The sequence below is a fragment of the Patiria miniata genome, unplaced genomic scaffold (genome assembly GCF_015706575.1).
Source record: "Patiria miniata isolate m_02_andy unplaced genomic scaffold, ASM1570657v1 HiC_scaffold_22, whole genome shotgun sequence".
Lineage (NCBI taxonomy): Eukaryota > Metazoa > Echinodermata > Asteroidea > Valvatida > Asterinidae > Patiria > Patiria miniata.
Genome location: NW_024037061.1, coordinates 508,723 through 533,503, shown reverse-complemented (window position 1 = coordinate 533,503; position 24,781 = coordinate 508,723). Strand labels below are relative to the sequence as shown.

At 38.7% G+C, this 24,781-nt stretch overlaps 2 protein-coding genes across 3 annotated transcripts; one reads left to right on the top strand and one right to left on the bottom strand.

Moving 5' to 3' along the window:
- Nucleotides 1-405: 405 nt before the first annotated feature.
- LOC119730704 (ficolin-1-like) lies at nucleotides 406-2,353 on the bottom strand. Its single transcript, XM_038203706.1, has one exon. The coding sequence runs from the start codon at nucleotides 1,729-1,731 to the stop codon at nucleotides 697-699; it is 1,035 nt and encodes a 344-aa protein (XP_038059634.1). The 5' UTR covers nucleotides 1,732-2,353; the 3' UTR covers nucleotides 406-696.
- Nucleotides 2,354-5,009: 2,656 nt separating this feature from the next.
- Nucleotides 5,010-13,033, top strand: LOC119730703 (vesicle transport protein SFT2B-like). 2 transcript variants are annotated; one of them, XM_038203705.1, is made up of 6 exons: nucleotides 5,010-5,219; nucleotides 7,271-7,357; nucleotides 9,621-9,709; nucleotides 11,073-11,190; nucleotides 12,003-12,061; nucleotides 12,884-13,033. In XM_038203705.1, the coding sequence occupies exons 1-6, from the start codon at nucleotides 5,151-5,153 to the stop codon at nucleotides 12,954-12,956; spliced, it is 495 nt and encodes a 164-aa protein (XP_038059633.1). In that variant the 5' UTR covers nucleotides 5,010-5,150; the 3' UTR covers nucleotides 12,957-13,033. The 2 variants fall into 2 exon arrangements, with proteins under 2 accessions (XP_038059633.1, XP_038059632.1); XM_038203704.1 differs by lacking the exon at nucleotides 9,621-9,709 and adding an exon at nucleotides 7,941-8,029 and having other exon boundaries at nucleotides 5,016-5,219.
- Nucleotides 13,034-24,781: the final 11,748 nt, after the last annotated feature.

Sequence of the window (24,781 nt, the reverse complement as noted above, 5' to 3'; positions counted from 1 at the left end):
TTCATTGGAATGAGAACAGCCTAATGTCGCCAATTTATGGGCAGCAGACGTCCAAGGTGTGCATTGAGTGCATTTTGGCATGGGGTTGCTGTTTCAATGAATAAACAAAATCTGTAAAACGATTTATTTAAAAACGAACCCATTTTTTGTGTGACGTTGCAATGATTGTGTTCACCACAATCTTTTTCTCCAAAAAATCTTTTTCTGCCTCAGAACGCACCACAGAGCATCTAGAATAAAAAAAACGTAGGCGGGCCCCGAACCCCATGCCGTCATGTTGGGTCCCACTTTTGGGGGACCAAAACTAGAAATTAATAGCCTGGGAAATACATATAAATGAAATTTGAATAAACACCACCATTTAAGATGAGATCACCTCGACAGGATTCCATTACATAAATTTCGCATACAAACCAAATATTTCGGGATTAATCTTTTTTTTTCGCTACACCCTGTTTACTTCAAAAATACTGAAATGCAAATTTGATAATTTTTAGGAATGAAATAAGTTGTTCGTGCAGTGCGCATTATGACTGCAACGTGATTATGTACGAACAATGTGAACTATCTTCGCCAAGTACTTTCGAGCATCAAAATGATCCAGTTGAAGAATTAATTACATAATTCGAAATGATTCAATAACTGATGCAGACTATAATAAATGGCGTATGGTTCGATTTCAATTTTGTTTTGCCTTTATGGATATTGACGAATTTTCATGCTCGCTTTTTTGAAATATTTGTCTGGCTCCCCCTGGCCATTCCATGGGAGACCATTGAACGGACCACGCACAACATAAAACTTACCACTAAGATTTGACCCGTAGCACCAGTTATACCACCACGCCCCGTTGTTGTCTTGGGCACAGCTACCGGCTTGATAATTGTCATTGTCCTTATCCCAGGTTGAGAACAACATGCCATTGTGCTTGCTTGTCAGTGCGTCTCCTGCCGTGCTGATGTCATTATAAGAGCCGACCGTGAGCTGATAGTTGGTTCCAGAAACTCCAAACTCTCCATATTCCGCGTACACCATTACATTGTCCCAGTCCACCAGATCAACCCGAAGCTGCCATGTTCCCAAGGCCGTCAAATTGCGTAAGATGTCGTTTCCGATCCAGAACTCACCAGAGAAGTTGCCAAAGCCTACCTGGTAGTCAGCCCAGCCGCGGTAGAAGTTAACGCTGCCATCTTGACGCCTCTGGATGACGATCCATCCTCCAGCGTCAGTCTCCATGTCACAGTAGACCTGTAAGCCATCATTGCGGACACTAGCCGGGAATATGGTGTAGATACCGCTCGCATCATGGCCCGCTTGCAGAAACTCCTTGCAGCTACAGTAACACCTCCACACAGAGAAGGAAGGTGTAAGTGCATCCGCATCGAAGTACACGCTGTCGCACGAGATGCCAAAGCTTCCTGGATGCTCCTCTCTAGAGCTGTTATTGAGGTGACAGATGTGACGGATAGGGAGATAATTGACAGACAAGCAGCCAGAATCAGCATGGCAATCTCTCACACACAACACGTGAGATTTTGCAAGAGTTTGTCGGTATGGAGCTACCTGCAGGCGTCTGCTAACCGCTGGTAGGAATTCTCTTTTCACCTGATGACTACAACTTGAAGACAATGTCCCAATTGCAGATATGGTAGTGACCGCTACAGCAGCAAAGGCAAGAATCACACACTGAAGAAAGCAAGGGACTTGCAGTTGTGGAGCAAACGTAGCCATTTTTGCTAGTAAGATGCTTTCTTCAAATTTCTGTCTTGTGTGAAAACTGTGACAGTCTCAGCCAAACGTCAACCAAAGTGGTGATACTGATCAAATCGTAAAACAGTGGAACAATCGCCTGCTCGCTATCGCTGGAGCTCCACTGAAGTGACAGTATGCCAGAATGAAAACTCATTTTGTTTTTGTCCACAAGCATTATATCTGGTAAATTACTATCGATTGCTTAGCCCTAGACAGCATCAGTCTTTTTCCTAAAGGAAGAATAAACTTGATGCACGTGATTGCAATTTCTCGTCAAGTACGCCTGATAAGCCAGGCTCAGGAGAATATAATTGCACCGACCGGCCTTCCGATCCTCTATGATGCATATTTATTACAAATCACGAGCAGGAGCAACCTCGTTCCCATGGTGTCGAGCAGTGCACTCCCACCACTACCTGCTTTCACATTCAGTGGTATTGGATCATTTTGACTGTTCACGAATCTGGCACACGTGTGCAAATTGGGTTAGGTGCGGAATAGTCTGGTGCCCGGCTGTGCTTTACATCGGTATTATTTTGTTTTTGTATGCGGTGTCTGATGGGTATTCGTTGTGATGTCGATCCGAAAACACTATTTTCTTTTCATATTTAAACGTTACAGTCTTTTATATCCATCCAATATGCAGTGTCACATTACATATGGAGAAGGGAGGGTGGTTGTTTTTTGGGTGGAGTTGGCTTAAATAACAGTGAACGTTAAAAATTGTGTAACTACACGTTGGAAATACAAAATACCCAAGTACAGGGTACATTATATAAATTCATTACTTGCTATTGCTATATCGAATCAGGATGCAGGAAGCAAGTTTTTCACCCAGGGGTTACCATTGGAAACGATGCTGCAACAAAGTAACTCATGGGGACGAGGTTGGAGCAGGCGTTGTTTTGAAATCAGTCTGTACTGGCGAAGATGACTTTTCTCATATTATCGGTTGCTCCGCCCCAGACAATAACTGCAGTGTTTTTCCTGAAGAAGTAGGATACACGTGTTGCAATTTCTGTTCACAATACACGTAATATGCGAGGCCCGGCCGGTGACTATTATTGCTTCGACTAACCTTCCTCTGTATAGTTGGCCTAGCAACGCGTACCAAACGGGTAAATTAGTTTTTGATTGCAAATTACGAGCAGGAGTTGTTTTGAAATCAGTACGCCTGATTTTGTCTAATGCTGGCATCTGAGAAAGCCACATTATTAGACTGGGCTCCGGCTCCGGTGAAAATCATTGCTTCGGACTGACATATAGCTTCCTCACATGATGCAACTGGACGAACCAAAGAGACACGGTGCCTGGTATTCGGCAGGCTCTGATTTTCTGACGAGGGGCGTTTGTGGGATTTAAAGGGAATATAAGATGACAGTGAATCTGGCCTAGTAGGTTTTCATTCTTTTTTGCTCATAAAACGCCACGATGAAATGTGACACTGCCCCAAAAGAGGACGGATGCCCAAAAAATCATGCAACGTTTTAATTTAAGCCTAAATTCTTTTTGTTTTATTCATTCCAAAATGCCTGGAATATTTTACCGCTCTTACATTCATCTACACATTAACAAAAATTCCCCATGAAAGCACAGACGAATTAGCATCTAAATTAGTCACATTCAGTGGTATTGGATCATTTTGCATGTTCACGAATCTGGCACACGTGTGCAAATTGGGTTAGGTGCGGAATAGTCTGGTGCCCGGTTGTGCTTTAAATCGGTGTTACTTTGTTTTTGTATGCGGTGTCTATCTGGTAAATTACTATCGATTGCTTAGCCCTAGACAGCATCTGTCTTTTTTTCTAAAGGAAGAATTAAGTCGATGCACGTGATTGCAATTTCTCACGGTCAAGTACGCCTGATAAGTTGCAACTATATATAGTTGCATCATAGAGGAATTAGGCCCGGTCGGTGCACTTTCTCCTGAGCCTCGCTTATCAGGCGTACTTGACGAGAAATTGCAATCACGTGCATCACACACAGAAAAAAAATACACAAGTTGTGTAAAATTTTACATATTTGCAATGTGCTATACGAATATGCTATAGTTAGGTAAAATTTTACATAACAGGTGTTGGGTAAGGTTTATCACAACTGTTTGGTAAACTTTTACTTTGAAAATAACTATGTAAATTTACCCAATATCTTGGTAAAAACGGTGAAGTAAAACTTTACAAAATCTAACGGAAGTGACAGTATAGGCCAGAATGGAAACTCATTTTGGTTTCTGCAAAAAAGTGAGAATTTATGAGTCATGTTTAAGGGTGCAGACCAGTAAATCGGTCCGAAATTGCCTACGCCGGCCAAATCACGATTTGCATGCCCTCAAAATCTTCAGTATTTGAGCATGCTGTGGGCCATGAACTTGAGGGTTTGTAAAAAATATGGGTGGAAGCCGTGCACAGGACTGGGAGCTTGCAGTTCCGTGTAATTTGGATGTAATTTGGACCCTAGTCAGTGGCTAAAAGTGCTCTATTTTGCAATGGAGTGTAGGCATCGTTTTTCAAAATGGTGATTCGCTTCAGGACTTTTTTCAGGGGTGATCATCCTCAGATGGAAATTTCTCCTAAAAGTCATTAGTTGACCCCCCAAAAATTGAAAAGAAAATGAAAGATGATGAAATAAGCTTTAATTTGATGTGTGTCTCGAACACCTTGGAGAGTTGTGAGTATTTTTCCCGAATATTTGAAGTATAGGAGCATTTACCATTGGGGTCTATGGAAGTTTATTTACTGGTCTGCTACCTTAAGACCTCTTCTTGTTGTACGTCAGTGATTTGTGTTTGAAAAAGACGTCCAACAATGAGGTTTTCGTTGATTCAATGAGTCACGTTCTTGTGACGGTGACGCAGTGACTCCAACCTCGTACCCAGGGTGTCGAACAGTACGCGCCCATCACTACCTGCTCTTGGAAAAGCGGTTGGAAATAAAGTAAGCACTGGGGACGAGGTTGCAGTGACTCTACCCTTCCAAAAATAAACACTTCATGTAAGTCTGGCGCCCTCAAGGGGCCATACTTTGCATATTTTATATTAATAAACGTGCAGTTCCTGGTAAATTCATTACAGCGACTGCTATAAATTGTGACCATCAAAAGCGTTTGTTCAAGCCAAAATAGTAACAGCAGTGATGTGAAATTCCACTGGGAAACGTAAAAAAGACGGAGAATAATGTAAATACAATAAACTAGTTCAAATTTTTAGCACTCAACTGTACGTCATTACGGAAGAGACAATCTATGTCAGGTACCCACACTCTTATAATGACATACACACGATGTAGTGTTAGCAACCTGACTATGGAATTAGTGTACGTGTATTCCAATGCGACGTGCAAAACAATCGTAGGCTACCCAAAATAATAAATTACAATCATTTGAAGCCGAAGGTAACAAAAATGGATAAATTGAAGAGGGTGTTGAATGGAAAAGAGGAAGAAGATGACCAGCAAGGAATCGTCACTCAGGTTTAAACTTGTTTTTCTCTTTTTTTGGCGATGGTATTTCAATTGGCGTACTTTACGGCGGTCCTGACGGGGCCTCAGCATGCTCAGCTACTTGATGCGCCGAAACTAGGAGGAATCTCGATCATGTCGATTTCGTTATCAGTTATCAGGGTTGGGTTATCGCATTTGTAAATCCACCAACCACGTCGTCTCGCTCACGAACAGCATGGCAGCGTAATTGCAGAATACCCCGCCACTCAGAAATACACCCCTAAATTATCTGGCTACGAGGTTGGAATCACTGGAAAAGAAACAATTCAAGTCCATGCCAGCTACGCGGATACTGAGTGGGGGTCCATTATTTGAGAACGAAGCAACACAAAAGGAATGAGAGTTGCTGAAAAAATTGTAAGTCCAAACCAACTACCCTGTTGGCGGCTACGCGGATACGGAGTGGGAGTGCAGTGGAGCATGACGCTTAGTACATAGAAGTAGCGCTGAGAAGGTTTATTGAGGGCAATCAACCGTGACTCCGTAGCCGGCTACGAGGTGAATAGATTGAGTGGTGTGGTATTTCGCAATTGTGCCGCCTAATCCTTCATGTCCTTATCAATAATCTTTAGGACACCTCTATTTTTGGCGATCGTGAAGTGTAGGGCCCGGTTCCTATAAGGGAACAAAATCCACTTCAAAATTATTGGACCTACCAAACTAGTTGGCGACATTCTCAATAAACAGGTATGTCATACTCATAGATAGAGGTCAGGGTTTGGAATTTTTGAGGGAAATTTGGGGGTAAAATGACGATGACAGCGCGGCGACAACATGCGACCCGAAAATAAAGATGGCGATCACCGCGCGATGTGCCGTGAGCACGCACGGCGCGCTGAATCGCAAGGCACAAACCGCGCAGGAAAATTGTGATTTCTGCCCCAAGAATCTGTTCAAAATTGCAAACTGGGTGTCATTAGAATTGAGAAAAGTCTGCTTTTGATTGTAAAGGTGATTTTTGAGCAATAAAAAAATATTTTTGACTCTTATTTGATCAAAACAAAACAGGGGCCCTACACTTCACGATCGCCCTATTTTTAGTTCTGTTCAAAACTTACTTTTGCAGATGACTAACCAGTACCAAAGTGACTTTTGCAGGCTAAAGCAGTCTTGTTTCTTCATATCAATTCATGTTAGTTGTTAGCTTGAGTTACCCCTAGAACTATGGCACGTAATACCCATGGCATATCAACGCGAACATGCTGTATACTCCACGAATAATATGGAAGTGAGTTTGGAGCGGCCGCTATATATATGTACCCCAAGACTATGCCCAGTACTTCTTGACATACTCATCACGTTCTTACATACTCATGTTCAATAAGTATAAGGGTTGAATCGATCCCGATGGTGCAAAAAAATGATGAAACTGTCCCTTTCCGGGGGGGGGGGGGGGGGGGGGAGTCCATCATATTATTGAACCGCAACCGCGACAAACATGATTTGCAGTCTTGAATCATGTTGGCTGGTTTTCTACTTAAAATCTTAAGTCAATTTCCCATTGAAATTCTTCTCTTCAGTTCTCAATTATAAGCTCCATGCAAAAACTGAAAAACAATTATAATGATCGACCATCTACAAAGCAAAACAATATATATAACATGAGCAATTGGCAAATAGTGCTTCCTGTTGACCACAAAAGAAATAATTAACAGCTGGTAATAACTTTTTCCATTTATATGGTTCCATCAACTGGTTTCAATTGTGCATGGTGTTGACATTGCCATTGATAACTGGTTTCTGCAACTGGTTTCTTCAACTGGTTTCAACTGGTCCAGAACATGTTGACACATGCTGTCCCCTTTCCGTACCGAAGCTACAGCTTGAGTTTTAACATTTTAACGTGCATGCGAAGCATTGTTGGCGTGACGTCAGAGCCTTTTGGTCTGGGAACCGACCACAGACACTGACTTTGTTGTAGTTCATATCGCGGGCGGCGTCAGACTGGCCAATCACGAGACAACGTGAACATTAGTTCAGAAGTAAAACCTTAGAATTGATATAAACATTTCTCCTGGCAGATTTACGATGGGTCAACATTGAGCTGGTCCACAAGACTCAAGGGATTCATTGCCTGCTTTGTGATTGGTTGTCTCCTCTCAGTATTGGTATGTATGATAGTTTGACATGCTTGTAGCTACACTCATGTACATGTATTCATTCATGTACATGTATTTCATGTACTTAATAAAGATCACAATATTTTTAGATATCCAACGAGCACGTGTGGAACAAGGAATAATGTTCGTCTGTGTCCCAGTATGCCATATGCCACGAGCTGAAGGCTGAATGTTCCACGAGTTCGAGTGGGATAACAAATTAATCTTCAAGCAAACTTGGCGCAAATTCAAGATGGAGTACGCAGGCTACATTTGTATACACAACATTTTCAACAGTTATCCTACATGTATTACAGAATCGCATGCGCATCTTTAAAATAGATTTGGACCGGTGTCATGGGATAAAATCATACTGTTGTTGCCTGGGATCGACCAATCAGGCTCGAGGATTCAATTTTTCTTGAAGATTGATATCAATTTGTAATTTGTTAATTGTGTCATGTTGATCAAAGATGATACAGTTTTCAGCTTGGAAATACGCTGTACTTAAGAAAACGAATCCATTTTTAAATGACTTATCTTCGTGTTGATGGGAGGATGTAAAGAAGACGTAAATTGAATCTTTCTTTAGTCCACGTTTGCCCTGATATTCCCCACGGCCGCAAACCTCAAGCTTTTTGCTGTTCTCTACACTCTTGGTAACATCACGGCCATGGCAAGGTACGTAAGAGCCCTCATCAATCACGGAGGCTCACATTTTATGAGTTACTGGTTTGTTGCAATTAACATCTAGCTACTGACAAATTCAATGTCTGCTTGTTGAAGGGTAACCCTTGCAGCAATATATGCAATGTGCAACAAAATGCAACAACATGTAAAGAAAAAAATTACAAAATGCAGTGAAGTGTAACAAAGTGCAACAATGTGCAACAACAAAAAATGCAAAGATGATAAATTCATCATCTGCTTGTTGAATGATAACCCTTGCAACAATATGCATCAAAATGCAACGAAATGTTACGAAATGCCACACAAGTGCAACATAATGCAACAAAATGTAACAAAATGCAACGAAGTGCAACAAAATGCAACAAAATGTAACAAAGTGCAACAAAATATATAGGTGGATTTTGTTGCATTGTGCAAAAACTACATTTAGTGATTGGGTGAACACCAGCTTGTCCCATGTTGTAACAAAACTTCTTTGACACTTGCTTTGACTGCAAAATTTTACTACATTTAAATTTTGTTGCATTTACATTTTTTTTGTACATAAAAGGGTGAGGGTTAAATTAATACGAAGCATGTTCTATGTTTATTTTAACAATGTTTATTTCTTTGCAGAGCGAAAGAATTAAAGCAGCACTGCTACCAAACTACTTGTCGCATTTCCTAATCACTGACATTTCTGTTTTAACTCTCTACTTATGTTTTCGACATTTTCTGACGCTATCTGGGAAATTCTTCACATTGCACAAAAGTCACGTACACAAATGTACGGAATAGTTTTTCTGTTGTTTTTTTTGCTCACAATTTGTCACAAAATTCAGCTTAAAACAAAAATAAGAGTAACTTTGAAAACAGTAGGATCTGATATTTCTAATGGATAAAATACATAGTGATTTCAAGGTGCTTAACTTTGAAGTGACACCCTTTTTTTGGTTTGACAATAAAGCCATACACATTTTTTTAAGTTACAATTTTCAATCCTTTAAAGCTACAGTCCATCATTTGCAACTATCCGAAAAGTAACTGACGTAATTATTGTTGAAAAACATACTTGGTTGAAAGATTAAGGGGGCTAAACTCCCTGTGAAATTATTCTTTCTGGCAAGCTGTCATTTTGAAGAAATCAACCATAGAAGGCCTTAAGAAATTTCCGTTAGTATTTCATTTTTTTTTTTCGGTGAAGTGCCCGCAAGCGTTGGCACAACGCACACACGCGTGTGGTTGCTATAATTCCTCGGATCGGTGAGCGACATCGCGTTGCTGCAATCGGCTCAGACATGAATTCAGGCCCTTTTGTTTTGAAATCGAGATCATAGAAAGTTGTTTTTCTCGAAACATACAGCTGAAGCTGAGCTGAAACTTCATCAGGTTAGTTGTTCAGAACCCTTCTTTAAATTTTGAGCTCGCTGTTGCTTCAAACGAACAAAATGCACAAATTACAAATGATGGACTGTACCCTTTAATATCTCTCTCTTTTTTAAAAATAAATCTTGCATTGGAGTATTGTAGTAGCGATATCTAGTTTGTGTTAACCCAATGCTGTTGTGTTGTGTTCTTCTCTTAACCCTTTGCATGCATGCAGGGAAGCTTCTTTTTATTCTTCACGTTTGGCACCGCCCTCAGTCTATTCGCTATCTTCTACACGTTGGGTTCTATCTGTGGCTTGATGAGGTACAATAACCCCAACTGCCTGGGCCCTTTACCCCTAACCCTGCCAGACGTAACACAGTCCATCGGGTGGAAAAGAACTGGTACACTTTGATGCATTCAGCTACCAACACCAGTGCATGAATGGCCAGCTCTGAAACAATGAGAGCTAAGTCCCATTGAACAATGCCACAGTTGTATCCTGCTGCGTGCATTGACCACGGACTCTGAGGCAGTGTGGCCTTGAGACTTTTCCCCTGATGGATCTTGCTACGTTTGGCAGGCTTGTCACTAAGTCAAGTGTTGCATGTTGCTATGTTTGGCAGGGTTCTAGCAAACATACCCAGGAGGCTTAGGGTTAAACTACGACCATTCTAAGTCCTCCAATTGTCACCTTGTAAAAAAAAAAATTATTTAGCCTCAAATCTTCCAAAATCATTCTTAAATTCATTCAGTGGAGGGTTGACCAATGCCTCAATCCTTCAAAATCTTCCTTCAAAAACATTGAGGCATTGTGGATGATGTCCAGAAGCAGTGTGGATGATACTGAGCATAATATAGGCCTCAGGTACGCATGGCTGAACAAACAAAAATGCCGGGCGCAGCCTACAACTTTACCACTACCACACTTACTCTCCTTGTATTGGAAGTTGAGAAACTAGTTCACTTAGAGCAGCCTTGGAACTAGTTTATCAACTTCCAATACCTCGGGAGCTAATAATATTGACTGTCCACCCCAAATTACCCCAATATAATTTGATTGCCCACCAGCAAAAAAAAATAGCTTGCTAAAATCTGCACCTATTCTAACAGGCTAACACCTTTCAGATTTGTCTCAATGCTCTGCTGAAGGGCGATTCCATAAATGCGGTTATACATGTCAGACACTTGAATGAGCTTTTGTTAGTTGTGATACACCACTAATATGTGACATCTAGTGAGTGGAAAAAAATTACACATATACAGACAAAAGTAAGGTACCACCACCTTAAACGAATGTGTACATGTGCATCATTTGATCGGACGTACATGTACATTCTATTTTACAGAATTGCCCTGGAGGTAGTCAACTGAATATGTAAACAAAGCACCATCTCATTATGCCTTAGATCTGTAGATCTTATACATAGCGGCCATTTTAGTGAGCATCTTTTGTTATTCGAATTCAGTAACGGTGAATGCACAGAAGGTTCACGTGTGCATATCCCAGTAAAACAAAGGCACTGCCCTCTAAAATGGCTGCTACGCTTAATGTCTGTACAGCAGGGTGAGGTTCCATCCCTAACTGTCCTGAATCCTCCAATTTCAATACGATTTTGCATACCCCCTAGCTGCCTTGAGCCAGTGAAATGACAATATCTCCATGGGATCCCATTGAATCTTACAGCACCATGTTCCTGATGGGCCCAGTCAAACAACTCAAGAACATGTTTAAGGAGAAGCGTCTGATTGCAACCGGCCTTGTTTTCTTGTTCCTTGCATTAACTCTCTGTGCTGCACTCTGGGTAAGTTCACTACGCTTGAGGGCGCTGTTGCTGGAACATTAGGGGTGTTCATCGGAACTGGGTACCGAGAACCTGAACGTGATGCCAAGAACCGGTTCTGGATTATGGGATCAGGTTCCTTTGACCAACTTGACAAATTGCGTACTAATTTCTCAGACAATGAAAAAGAAAGGTTTTGAATATCATTTGTTGGGAATTTTCAAAATGAAAACCTGACTACATGAGAAACCAAAACAGATTTCACGTTCGTTTGCATTTTAATGTGCAATAGATGACACTCCCGAAAGTTGCAGTTAACCCTGCAAAGCTATAAAGTTCTTCAGACAACTTCTTGGATTTGAATTTTGGGGTTGGGTTTCTTTTGCGGTTATCCGGATACCCGTCTTCTACTTCAATAGGGTATCTGGTTTCCGTTCTACCCGTAAATGCACACCACTAGTAACAATGCAATTTTGGGAGTACAAAACAGCATCAATGTAAGGTTTCTTGAAGTAAATAAATATCTATACATGTTTTGCTGGTCTCAAAGGGCATGCACTGTGTTTTCTTTGTACTTATCTCACTGACTGACTGTCAGTTGTGACTTGGGCTGGTTAAAAGAGCTGGGCAGTGCTGTCATATAGGATTACCCAGAGTCTTTCAATAAAATGGGACCCAGTGAATAGATATTTTGAATCAATTGAATATAATTGTCTGCACTCTGACTGGTCTGGAGCCAGTGTTACTTGGCTTGCCATCCAGCACCCTTTTCACACCCAGTCCTCATGGGTTGGACAAATCAATCATAATGTCATAATTGTTGTCCTTTACAGTGGAACATTGCAATACTTGCCATCATCTTCTGTATCTGTCAGTTCCTTGCTCTGATTTGGTGAGTTCTATATTTCTATATTCTATAGTTCTATATTTTTACTTCTAAACCCTAACGGTTTGAAATCCATGAAGATCGACATCCAGGGGCAAGATTAGGCGGGGACCATTAGTCGACTACTGGTTAATTTGTGACGTACATGTTTGTATGTAGCTTAAGCCAACCATCCAGCATGCGAGTGAAGTTAGTCGACCTATGGTTAACTGTAGTCCTTCACAGAATTTGCTGCAGGCTTTGATTATGTCGGAGACTCAGTACTTCAGAACCCAATCACTGTTACATAACAAGGGGCTTAGTGTCTCAATTTGAAATAAGAAGAGTATTCCATTTTGTTACTGGACATTGGTGGAGTTTGATAGATTCAGGCAGCTAGATATATTATCCAATCCATATCACAGTCTACCCTTCTTTACAAGTTATAATTTCTGCCTAGCTTCCCCATAGCAAAGATATCAGATTAGGAGGCCGTTGTATGAGGTTAGATAGCTCAGTCTGCAGAGTGCTCATATTCTGATCCACATTCGAATCCCACTCCCGTAGATTTCGCTGGTCCCAAGTAGCCGGCCCAGTGTCCTGTTTGTACCAATCTGACTGACCGAAAGTTATTTGTGATTTAGAATGAGTATTTTGTGATTTAGAAGAAGTGAGTCGGGCAGTACTATTGTATAGGATTACCCCATATAAGGCTAACGAATGGGCTAAATCTAATCCTTTGACACGTTTGAAACATTTTGTGTTCTCAGGGATAAGCCTTATCAGGCTTGACACGTCTCATTTTTATTTATTCAGCAATGTATTAGCATTTGTTTGCTTTTATTGCAGGTACTCGCTGTCGTATATCCCCTACGCACGGGACGCTGTCACAAAATGCTTCCAGGGGTGCCTCAATTGCTAAATTGGTCATTGGAGGTTGGAATAGAGACCATAATGCCTTACATTAGGACCATACTCCAGGGGGGTTAGCTATAAAGGGGGTGCAGCAAGGGCGGATCCAGGGGGGGGGGGGGGGGGGCCAAAGGGGGCCATGGCCCCCCCCCCCCAAAACGAAACCAATTTTTTTTTATTTTTATGTGACATCGCAATAAAGGCAGGCAATGAGTACACCACCATCTTTTCCTCAAAAAAACATTGGATAAAGTGGTCAGAAATTGCCTCAGATCGCACCACAGAGCATCTAGAATCCAAAAAAATTTCGGGGCCCTTAAGCGGGCCCCGAACCCCACGCCGTAATTTTTTGACCCACTTTTTGGGGGACCAAATTTTTTTGGGCCCCCCTAAAATTGTGTTCTGGATCCGCCCTTGGGGTGCAGGGGTAGTGAAAGGGTAACAGGGACAGGAACAGTGTCTCTCCTTGGACCCTAAATTGACCCAGATGCATGTTGAAAAAGTCGTAGGATAGTGTTCTGTCAAGCAGGTGTTGGAGATTAAGCCTTGATTTGAATTCTTGAAAAGGTCGGTACAAAACTTTGATGACGTTTCATTTTCATTATGGCTGTGTTCTTAACTTTAATCAAACTCGCACACGGGCTATTCCGTAAAATCCAACGGACATCCAACCACATGATGTTCATGTACATATGTAAAGTTGACTCTCGTCAATACAAACACTGTTAATACAAATGCTGGTTATAGCAAACATAAAGCCTTGGTCCCGACTGTGTTCGATGTGCACAATGAAAGGGACCGACACTTCTCTGAATACAAAATTCTGATATAACAAACATTTTGGCTAGATCTGGTGGGGTTTGTGATAATGAGACTCGACTGTACACGGTTGTGATGGGTTACCTTAGTTTTGTCTGGAATTGTTTTCTACTCAAAAGATATAGTGATGTAGTCTCGCATTCACTATATTTAACAGCACCTCATTATAGTGGCTGACAATGAAGTGTACGGTACCTCCGAATGTACGGAATTGCCTATTTGGGATCTTATCACTGAAGATAGTTGTTATTAGATTTTTTTTTTTCAATTGACTGTCATTCTGATGTTGCTAGTTGCAATATGTACAGAAATCCATGGTTTATTGTACATAGAATTTGCAGAAAAGTTAAACGGTTTTTGTTAATGCTGGGTAAGTTATGTTCAGCATTAAAACCCTAACCTTGGCAAGTCTTCCAAAATCCTCTTTGCAAAACGGAGGATTTTTGCAGGATTCAGGCTATTGGGCAAAAAATGTGTGCACTGTCTCAAGGTTTTAGGCTGGACCTTGTGTTGTTAATGCTCAGCTGTGTATAAATTTAGGCCTAGATTGAACTTGAAATCCTCCACACTGCTCCAGGATGTCACTGGCTCCGCCTCAACATATTGACAGTGATTGCTGGGGGATTTTGCCAGATTGAGGCAGCGGTCACCCCTTTAAGGACCACACTCAAGAAATAATGGAGGATTTTGCAGGATTGAGGCTGTATGCAACTTTTACATGGAGGTAGTTGGAGGATTTTGCAGAATTGAGGTTGCATCCTAGCACAAATGCCTAGGGAGTTAAGAGGTAGCTAAAATGGCTTTAATGAACTTTTGTTTTAATAATTCATCAATTTTGGTTTAAATTGAGTTGGAGATTGTGGCATTTCTGTTGCAGCAATTGTATTATTTTCTACTCTGAACTCAGAAACTTGAAGCATAAATCCCACAGCTAGAAAAATTGTCCTGATCAATTTTGAAATATTGATTTCGTTGTTTTATGAATAATTGTGAATTCTGATTGTGCATAAACTTTGAAAAATGATGTGATCTTTTGGCACTAATGCACGTGCAAATACTCTTTCTATCGGTGACTGCGGCAAAATGAATCTAAGTCTCAAAGACCCGACAGTTTTGTCACAAATCCTTGAACATTTCAGTATTACGTCCCAATGATAAGCTGCACTGTGAAAGCTAGTTCACGCTTCAATGTATATACATTTTAGATCCAAAAAGCTTTTGTGAAGAAATTTATGAGAGGTAAAATGGAATTGCAGTATTTTTCAATCCATTTTTCTTCATGATGGATTGGACCGATCCAGTAAGCCCCTCCCACTGCGCACTGGGCAAATTAACACGTGCTCCTCTCCAATGCCACACTGCACTTTCCTGCCGCGCGCATCATACGCGCATGCACGCATGTCAGACTTTTGTGCACGCACGTCGGACATAAATCACGGCTGTGATTGGTCAGAATACCATGGGGCGGTGCTTACTGGATCGGTCCATTCCACTTTAAATTGATGGCATAACAAGCGCAACAATTTTACAGGATACGGTACTTGATGCTACTATTTACTTACAATCAAGAAGACTATTTTTTAATATTTTTTCGGTTTCGTTTTTGAATAGTGGCAAATGGTATACAATGCCTTTTACATATATTTTACAATTCACAGTATTTTTTTCTGCTCAACAATTGAAGAGTTCATTTTCAAAACGCGCCATATCCATTTGATAAAAAGGTGAACATTGTGCACAGTTCTGAAACTTTATCCCTGACCCCTAGGGGTTCCTCAGGAATACCTTGCTAAATCATACAAAGTCCGCTGGTTAATTCCTGCTGGATCCAACAGAGTCCAACTTGGCGTTATTTATCAGTGCCCAACAGAATCCGACTCTGAATATGTTCATGAAACATTAGTACAAGGGGTTTACTGCTCAATCCAACAGGCTCCAACCGGTATATGATATAGTTGGATTCTGTTGGATTCAGCAGGGTTAATGGATAAGAAAACAGTACAAAAACTGTTTCTAAACTTCATCGCGATCGCTTTATTGTATTCTGAAGTTTGTGTTTAAGAAGCTGTCAAAATAAACTCTTCACTGTCTGTTACTGGCTGTTCCTGCATAGCTATTATGCCCATTGTTTGTACTAACTAGCAAATTTGGTGCCAAAAATATTTGCCTTTTAAGTGGTGCCTCGGTGATTTGAAACTGATTTCATATTTCTAAATGAACAAAATTACTATTTTAATGCACAGAATAATTTCTCGCATAGTACTATTTATTTATATTGTCACCTCAGTTTAGATGAAATAAAACAATTATTTTAACTTTGAAATAGAAATTGTGTTCACTGAGAATTTGTTTTTGTGTAAGTCTTTTTCCCTTAAAAAAGTGATGATACTCAGAACTATTTTTTTTCCCCCGCAGAGCACGTTCACACTCCTGTATTGGGCTGCTGTACCTTTTAAAGGAAAAATTTCTTCGATAATTTGGGGGAAGATTGGACAAAAAATATTCATTTTTCACCCAATAATTTCAGACTTTTGGCCACAATCTTACGAAATATGCTTCTTTGAGTATTAAATTATTGTTCTGATGCATCCCAAGGCATTTCTGAGCATTTTGGAGAAAAGAGAATTTGGGCCATCACGTTCCATTAACTTTGGCAGCGACTGCAAGCCCCATTTGAAAGAAAAAGTTAAGACCGGATGAAGGTACATGTACCAACTTTTACGACAACGTGTAATGTGCAATCCGAATGAAAATCAATGTGTATTTTACGCGTGTGAAACATTACATTGTTACGATCATAGTATTTTTATTGTTGGACTGTTTCTCATGATATTCAATACGCCTCTGTTACACATCGTGGAAATTAAGTGCACGAAATTTTAGTTTAATACATCTTGTATTTCTTGAGTTGTTGTTCGGGAAGTGAGTTGTTATTTTTGTTTAATAGTGCAGCATCCGCACCAATATTCTTTCAATAGATGTAGCGCCACATAAATAGTGGTCTCGATAATTATCCACCACCAAACTCGTTTGGGGGGGGGGGGGGACAACTCCAGCAATAAAAAATATTTTAAATTGAATTTTCGTTTAGTGATTTGTCATCATGTTTAACATTGCCAGATTCATAAGAAACCGTCAAACAATGAAGCAATATTGACCGTAACAATACAGTGTTTTAAGCGCGACAAATGCAATCCGAATGAAAATCAATGTGTATTTTTCGCGTGTGAAACACTACATTGTTACGATCATATTATTTTTATCGTTGGACTGTTTCTCAATTAATTGCACGAAATTCCAGTTTAATACATCTTGTATTTCTTGAGTTGTTCTTCGGTAAACGAGTTGTTATTTTTGTTTAATAGTGCAGCATCCGCACCAATATTCTTTTATTTAATAGAGGGCGCGCCACATAAATAGTGGTCTCGATAATTATCCACCACCAAACTCGTTTGGGGGGCAACAACTCCAGAAATACAAGATGTTTTAAATTGAATTTTCGTCTAGTGATTTGTCATGATGTTAAACATTACGAGATTTAATTTCATAAGACACCGTCAAACAATGAAGCAATAATGACCGTAACAATACAGTGTTTTAAGCGCGACAAATGCAATCCGAATGCAAATCAATGTGTATTTTTCGCGTGTACAACACTACATTGTTACGATCATATTATTTTTATAGTTGGGCTGTTTCTCATGATATTCAATAGGCCTCTGTTACACATCGTGGAAATTAATTGCTCAAAATTTCAGTTTAATACATCTTGTATTTCTTGAATTATTGATCGGAAACTGAGTTGTTATTTTTATTCAATAGTGCAGCGTCCGCACCAATACAAAATAGAGGGCGCGCCACATAAATAGTGGTCTCGATCCACCACAAAACTTGTTTGGGTGGCAACAACTCCAAAAATACAAGATGTTTTAAATTGAATTTTCGTCTAGTGATTTGTCATGATGTTAAACATTACGAGATTTAATTTCATAAGAAACCGTCAAACAATGAAGCAATAATGACCGTAACAATACAGTGTTTTAAGCGCGACAAATGCAATCCGAATGCAAATCAATGTGTATTTTTCGCGTGTACAACACTACATTGTTACGATCATATTATTTTTATCGGTCGGCTGTTTCTCATGATATTCAATAGGCCTCTGTTACACATCGTGGAAATTAATTGCTCAAAATTTCAGTTTAATACATCTTGTATTTCTTGAGTAATTGATCGGAAACTGAGTTGTTATTTTTATTCAATAGTGCAGCGTCCGCACCAATAAAAAATAGCGGGCGCGCCAAAATAGTGGTCTCGATAATTATCCACCACAAAACTTGTTTGGGTGGCAACAACTCCAGAAATACAAGATGTTTTAAATTGAATTTTCGTCTAGTGATTTGTCATTATGTTAAACATTACGAGATTTAATTTCATAAGAAACCGTCAAACAATGAAGCAAAGGCATTGATGAGCAATGTGGAGAAAATTCAATTTTGGGCTAAAAGACATCAAAAATGTTATTAAACCCCTTGTTTCTTTTTCCAATTTTGGCTAAAAAATGAATTTTCTTGAAACTTGTTGACATGTTGCCTCGCGGTCCGTAGAGCACGTTTCCACTCCTGCACTGGACTGCTGTGCCTTTTAAGGGAAATATTTCATCGAAAATTTGGGGGAAAATTGGTCCAAAATATTCTCTTTTTTTTCACTCAAAAATTTCAAATTTTTGACCCAAATCTTACGAAATATGCTTCTTTGAGTATTGAATTATGGTTCTGATGCATCCAAAGGCATTTCAAAGCATTTTGGACCGAATTTTTGGGCCGAAAATCATCAAAAATGTAAGGCTATTAAACTCCTTACACTTTTTTTCAATTTTGGCCAAAAAATTAAATTTCTTGAAACTTGCTAGGAAGATACCTCAGGGTCCCTAGAACACGTTTCCACTCCTACATCGGACAGATAGGCCTTTAAAAAGGAAATATTGCGTCCACAATTTGAGGTAAAATAGGTCAAATACATGTATATGAAATTTTACCCAATAATGTCACAATTTTGGCCAAAACTTAGCGAATTTTGCCGGTCTGAATATTAAATCATGCCCCCAAAGCATCCTTAAGCATTTCTGAGTAATTTGGAGAAAATTCATTTTTTGGCCAAAATCGAAAAAAAAGTAAGGCTAACCCCTTACATTTTTTTTCGATTTTGGCCAAAAAATGAAATTTCTTAAAACTTGCTAGGAAGATACCTCAGGGTCCCTAGAACACGTTTCCACTCCTACATCTGACAGATAGGCCTTTAAAAAGGAAATATTGCCCACAATTTGAGGTAAAATAGGTCAAATACATGTATATGAAATTTTACCCAATAATGTCACAATTTTGGCCAAAATTTAGCGAATTTTGCTGGTCTGAATATTAAATCATGCCCCCAAAGCATCCTTAAGCATTTCTGAGTAATTTGGAGAAAATTCATTTTTTGGCCAAAATCGAAAAAAAAGTAAGGCTAACCCCTTACATTTTTTTTCAATTTTGGCCAAAAAATGAAATTTCTTGAAACTTGCTAGGAAGATACATCAGGGTCCCTAGAACACGTTTCCACTCCTACATCTGACAGATAGGCCTTTAAAAAGGAAATATTGCGTCCACAATTTGAGGTAAAATAGGTCAAATACATGTATATGAAATTTTACCCAATAATGTCACAATTTTGGCCAAAATTTAGCGAATTTTGCTGGTCTGAATATTAAGTCATGCCCCCAAAGCATCCTTAAGCATTTCTGAGTAATTTGGAGAAAATTCATTTTTTGGCCAAAATCGAAAAAAAAGTAAGGCTAACCCCTTACATTTTTTTTCGATTTTGGCCAAAAAATGAAATTTCTTGAAACTTGCTAGGAAGATACCTCAGGGTCCCTAGAACACGTTTCCACTCCTACATCTGACAGATAGGCCTTTTAAAAGGAAATATTGCGTCCACAATTTGAGGTAAAATAGGTCAAATACATGTATATGAAATTTTACCCAATAATGTCACAATTTTGGCCAAAATTTAGCGAATTTTGCCGGTCTGAATATTAAATCATGCCCCCAAAGCATCCTTAAGCATTTCTGAGTAATTTGGAGAAAATTCATTTTTTGGCCAAAATCGAAAAAAAAGTAAGGCCTTTTTTTTCAATTTTGGCCAAAAAATGAAATTTCTTGAAACTTGCTTGGAAGATACCTCAGGGTCCCTAGAACACGTTTCCACTCCTACATCGGACACATAGGCCTTTAAAAAGGAAATATTGCGTCCACAATTTGAGGTAAAATAGGTCAAATACATGTATATGAAATTGTACCCAATAATGTCACAATTTAGCCAAAATTTAGCGAATTTTGCCGGTCTGAATATTAAATCATGCCCCCAAAGCATCCTTAAGCATTTCTGAGTAATTTGGAGAAAATTCATTTTTTGGCCAAAATCGAAAAAAAAGTAAGGCTAACCCCTTACATTTTTTTTCAACTTTGGCCAAAAAATGAAATTTCTTGAAACTTGCTAGGAAGATACCTCAGGGTCCCTAGAACACGTTTCCACTCCTACATCTGACAGATAGGCCTTTTAAAAGGAAATATTGCGTCCACAATTTGAGGTAAAATAGGTCATATACATGTATATGAAATTTTACCCAATAATGTCACAATTTTGGCCAAAATTTAGCGAATTTTGCCGGTCTGAATATTAAATCATGCCCCCAAAGCATCCTTACGCATTTCTGAGTAATTTGGAGAAAATTCATTTTTTGGCCAAAATCGAAAAAAAAGTAAGGCTAACCCCTTACATTTTTTTCAATTTTGGCCAAAAAATGAAATTTCTTGAAACTTGCTAGGAAGATACCTCAGGGTCCCTAGAACCCGTTTCCACTCCTACATCGGACAGATAGGCCTTTAAAAAGGAAATATTGCGTCCACAATTTGAGGTAAAATAGGTCAAATACATGTATATGAAATTTTACCCAATAATGTCACAATTTGGCCAAAATTTAGCGAATTTAGCCGCTCTGAATATTAAATCATGCTCCCAAACCATCCTTAAGCATTTCTGAGTAATTTGGAGAAAATTCATTTTTTGGCCAAAATCGAAAAAAAAGTAAGGCTAACCCCTTACATTTTTTTCAATTTAGGCCAAAAAATGAAATTACTGAAACTTGCTAGGAAGATACATCAGGGTCCCTAGAACCCGTTTCCACTCCTACATCGGACAGATAGGCCTTTAAAAAGGAAATATTGCGTCCACAATTTGAGGTAAAATAGGTCAAATACATGTATATGAAATTTTACCCAATAATGTCACAATTTGGCCAAAATTTAGCGAATTTTGCCGGTCTGAATATTAAATCATGCCCCCAAAGCATCCTTAAGCATTTCTGAGTAATTTGGAGAAAATTCATTTTTTGGCCAAAATCGAAAAAAAAGTAAGGCTAACCCCTTACATTTTTTTTCAATTTTGGCCAAAAAATGAAATTTCTTGAAACTTGCTAGGAAGATACCTCAGGGTCCCTAGAACACGTTTCCACTCCTACATCTGACAGATAGGCCTTTTAAAAGGAAATATTGCGTCCACAATTTGAGGTAAAATAGGTCAAATACATGTATATGAAATTTTACCCAATAATGTCACAATTTTGGCCAAAATTTAGCGAATTTTGCCGGTCTGAATATTAAATCATACCCCCAAAGCATCCTTAAGCATTCCTGAGTAATTTGGAGAAAATTCATTTTTTGGCCAAAATCGAAAAAAAAGTAAGGCTAACCCCTTACATTTTTTTTCAATTTTGGCCAAAAAATGAAATTTCTTGAAACTTGCTTGGAAGATACCTCAGGGTCCCTAGAACACGTTTCCACTCCTACATCGGACAGATAGGCCTTTAAAAAGGAAATATTGCGTCCACAATTTGAGGTAAAATAGGTCAAATACATGTATATGAAATTTTACCCAATAATGTCACAATTTGGCCAAAATTTAGCGAATTTTGCTGGTCTGAATTTTAAATCATGCCCCCAAAGCATCCTTAAGCATTTCTGAGTAATTTGGAGAAAATTCATTTTTGGGCAAAATCGAAAAAAAAGTAAGGCTAACCCCTTACATTTTTTTTCAACTTTGGCCAAAAAATGAAATTTCTTGAAACTTGCTAGGAAGATACCTCAGGGTCCCTAGAACACGTTTCCACTCCTACATCTGACAGATAGGCCTTTTAAAAGGAAATATTGCGTCCACAATTTGAGGTAAAATAGGTCAAATACATGTATATGAAATTTTACCCAATAATGTCACAATTTTGGCCAAAATTTAGCGAATTTTGCCGGTCTGAATATTAAATCATACCCCCAAAGCATCCTTAAGCATTTCTGAGTAATTTGGAGAAAATTCATTTTTTGGCCAAAATCGAAAAAAAAGTAAGGCTAACCCCTTACATTTTTTTTCAATTTTGGCCAAAAAATGAAATTTCTTGAAACTTGCTAGGAAGATACCTCAGGGTCCCTAGAACACGTTTCCACTCCTACATCTGACAGATTGGCCTTTAAAAAGGAAATATTGCGTCCACAATTTGAGGTAAAATAGGTCAAATACATGTATATGAAATTTTACCCAATAATGTCACAATTTTGGCCAAAATTTAGCGAATTTTGCCGGTCTGAATATTAAATCATGCCCCCAAAGCATCCTTAAGCATTTCTGAGTAATTTGGAGAAAATTCATTTTTTGGCCAAAATCGAAAAAAAAGTAAGGCTAACCCCTTACATTTTTTTCAATTTAGGCCAAAAAATGAAATTTCTTGAAACTTGCTAGGAAGATACCTCAGGGTCCCTAGAACCCGTTTCCACTCCTACATCGGACAGATAGGCCTTTATAAAGGAAATATTGCGTCCACAATTTGAGGTAAAATAGGTCAAATACATGTATATGAAATTTTACCCAATAATGTCACAATTTTGGCCAAAATTTAGCGAATTTTGCCGGTCTGAATATTAAATCATGCCCCCAAAGCATCCTTACGCATTTCTGAGTAATTTGGAGAAAATTCATTTTTTGGCCAAAATCGAAAAAAAAGTAAGGCTAACCCCTTACATTTTTTTCAATTTTGGCCAAAAAATGAAATTTCTTGAAACTTGCTAGGAAGATACCTCAGGGTCCCTAGAACACGTTTCCACTCCTACATCAGACAGATAGGCCTTTTAAAAGGAAATATTGCGTCCACAATTTGAGGTAAAATAGGTCATATACATGTATATGAAATTTTACCCAATAATGTCACAATTTTGGTCAAATTTTAGCGAATTTTGCCGGTCTGAATATTAAATCATACCCCCAAAGCATCCTTAAGCATTTCTGAGTAATTTGGAGAAAATTCATTTTTTGGCCAAAATCGAAAAAAAAGTAAGGCTAACCCCTTACATTTTTTTCAATTTTGGCCAAAAAATGAAATTTCTTGAAACTTGCTAGGAAGATACCTCAGGGTCCCTAGAACACGTTTCCACTCCTACATCAGACAGATAGGCCTTTTAAAAGGAAATATTGCGTCCACAATTTGAGGTAAAATAGGTCATATACATGTATATGAAATTTTACCCAATAATGTCACAATTTTGGTCAAATTTTAGCGAATTTTGCCGGTCTGAATATTAAATCATACCCCCAAAGCATCCTTAAGCGTTTCTGTGTAATTTGGAGAAAATTCATTGTTTGGCCAAAATCGAAAAAAAAGTAAGGCTAACCCCTTACATTTTTTTCAATTTAGGCCAAAAAATGAAATTACTGAAACTTGCTAGGAAGATACCTCAGGGTCCCTAGAACCCGTTTCCACTCCTACATCGGACAGATAGGCCTTTAAAAAGGAAATATTGCGTCCACAATTTGAGGTAAAATAGGTCAAATACATGTATATGAAATTTTACCCAATAATGTCACAATTTGGCCAAAATTTAGCGAATTTTGCTGGTCTGAATATTAAATCATGCCCCCAAAGCATCCTTAAGCATTTCTGAGTAATTTGGAGAAAATTCATTTTTTGGCCAAAATCGAAAAAAAAAGTAAGGCTAACCCCTTACATTTTTTTTCAACTTTGGCCAAAAAATGAAATTTCTTGAAACTTGCTAGGAAGATACCTCAGGGTCCCTAGAACACGTTTCCACTCCTACATCTGACAGATAGGCCTTTTAAAAGGAAATATTGCGTCCACAATTTGAGGTAAAATAGGTCAAATACATGTATATGAAATTTTACCCAATAATGTCACAATTTTGGCCAAAATTTAGCGAATTTTGCCGGTCTGAATATTAAATCATACCCCCAAAGCATCCTTAAGCATTTCTGAGTAATTTGGAGAAAATTCATTTTTTGGCCAAAATCGAAAAAAAAGTAAGGCTAACCCCTTACATTTTTTTTCAATTTTGGCCAAAAAATGAAATTTCTTGAAACTTGCTTGGAAGATACCTCAGGGTCCCTAGAACACGTTTCCACTCCTACATCGGACAGATAGGCCTTTAAAAAGGAAATATTGCGTCCACAATTTGAGGTAAAATAGGTCAAATACATGTATATGAAATTTTACCCAATAATGTCACAATTTGGCCAAAATTTAGCGAATTTTGCTGGTCTGAATTTTAAATCATGCCCCCAAAGCATCCTTTAGCATTTCTGAGTAATTTGGAGAAAATTCATTTTTTGGGCAAAATCGAAAAAAAAGTAAGGCTAACCCCTTACATTTTTTTTCAACTTTGGCCAAAAAATGAAATTTCTTGAAACTTGCTAGGAAGATACCTCAGGGTCCCTAGAACACGTTTCCACTCCTACATCTGACAGATAGGCCTTTTAAAAGGAAATATTGCGTCCACAATTTGAGGTAAAATAGGTCAAATACAAGTATATGAAATTTTACCCAATAATGTCACAATTTTGGCCAAAATTTAGCGAATTTTGCCGGTCTGAATATTAAATCATACCCCCAAAGCATCCTTAAGCATTTCTGAGTAATTTGGA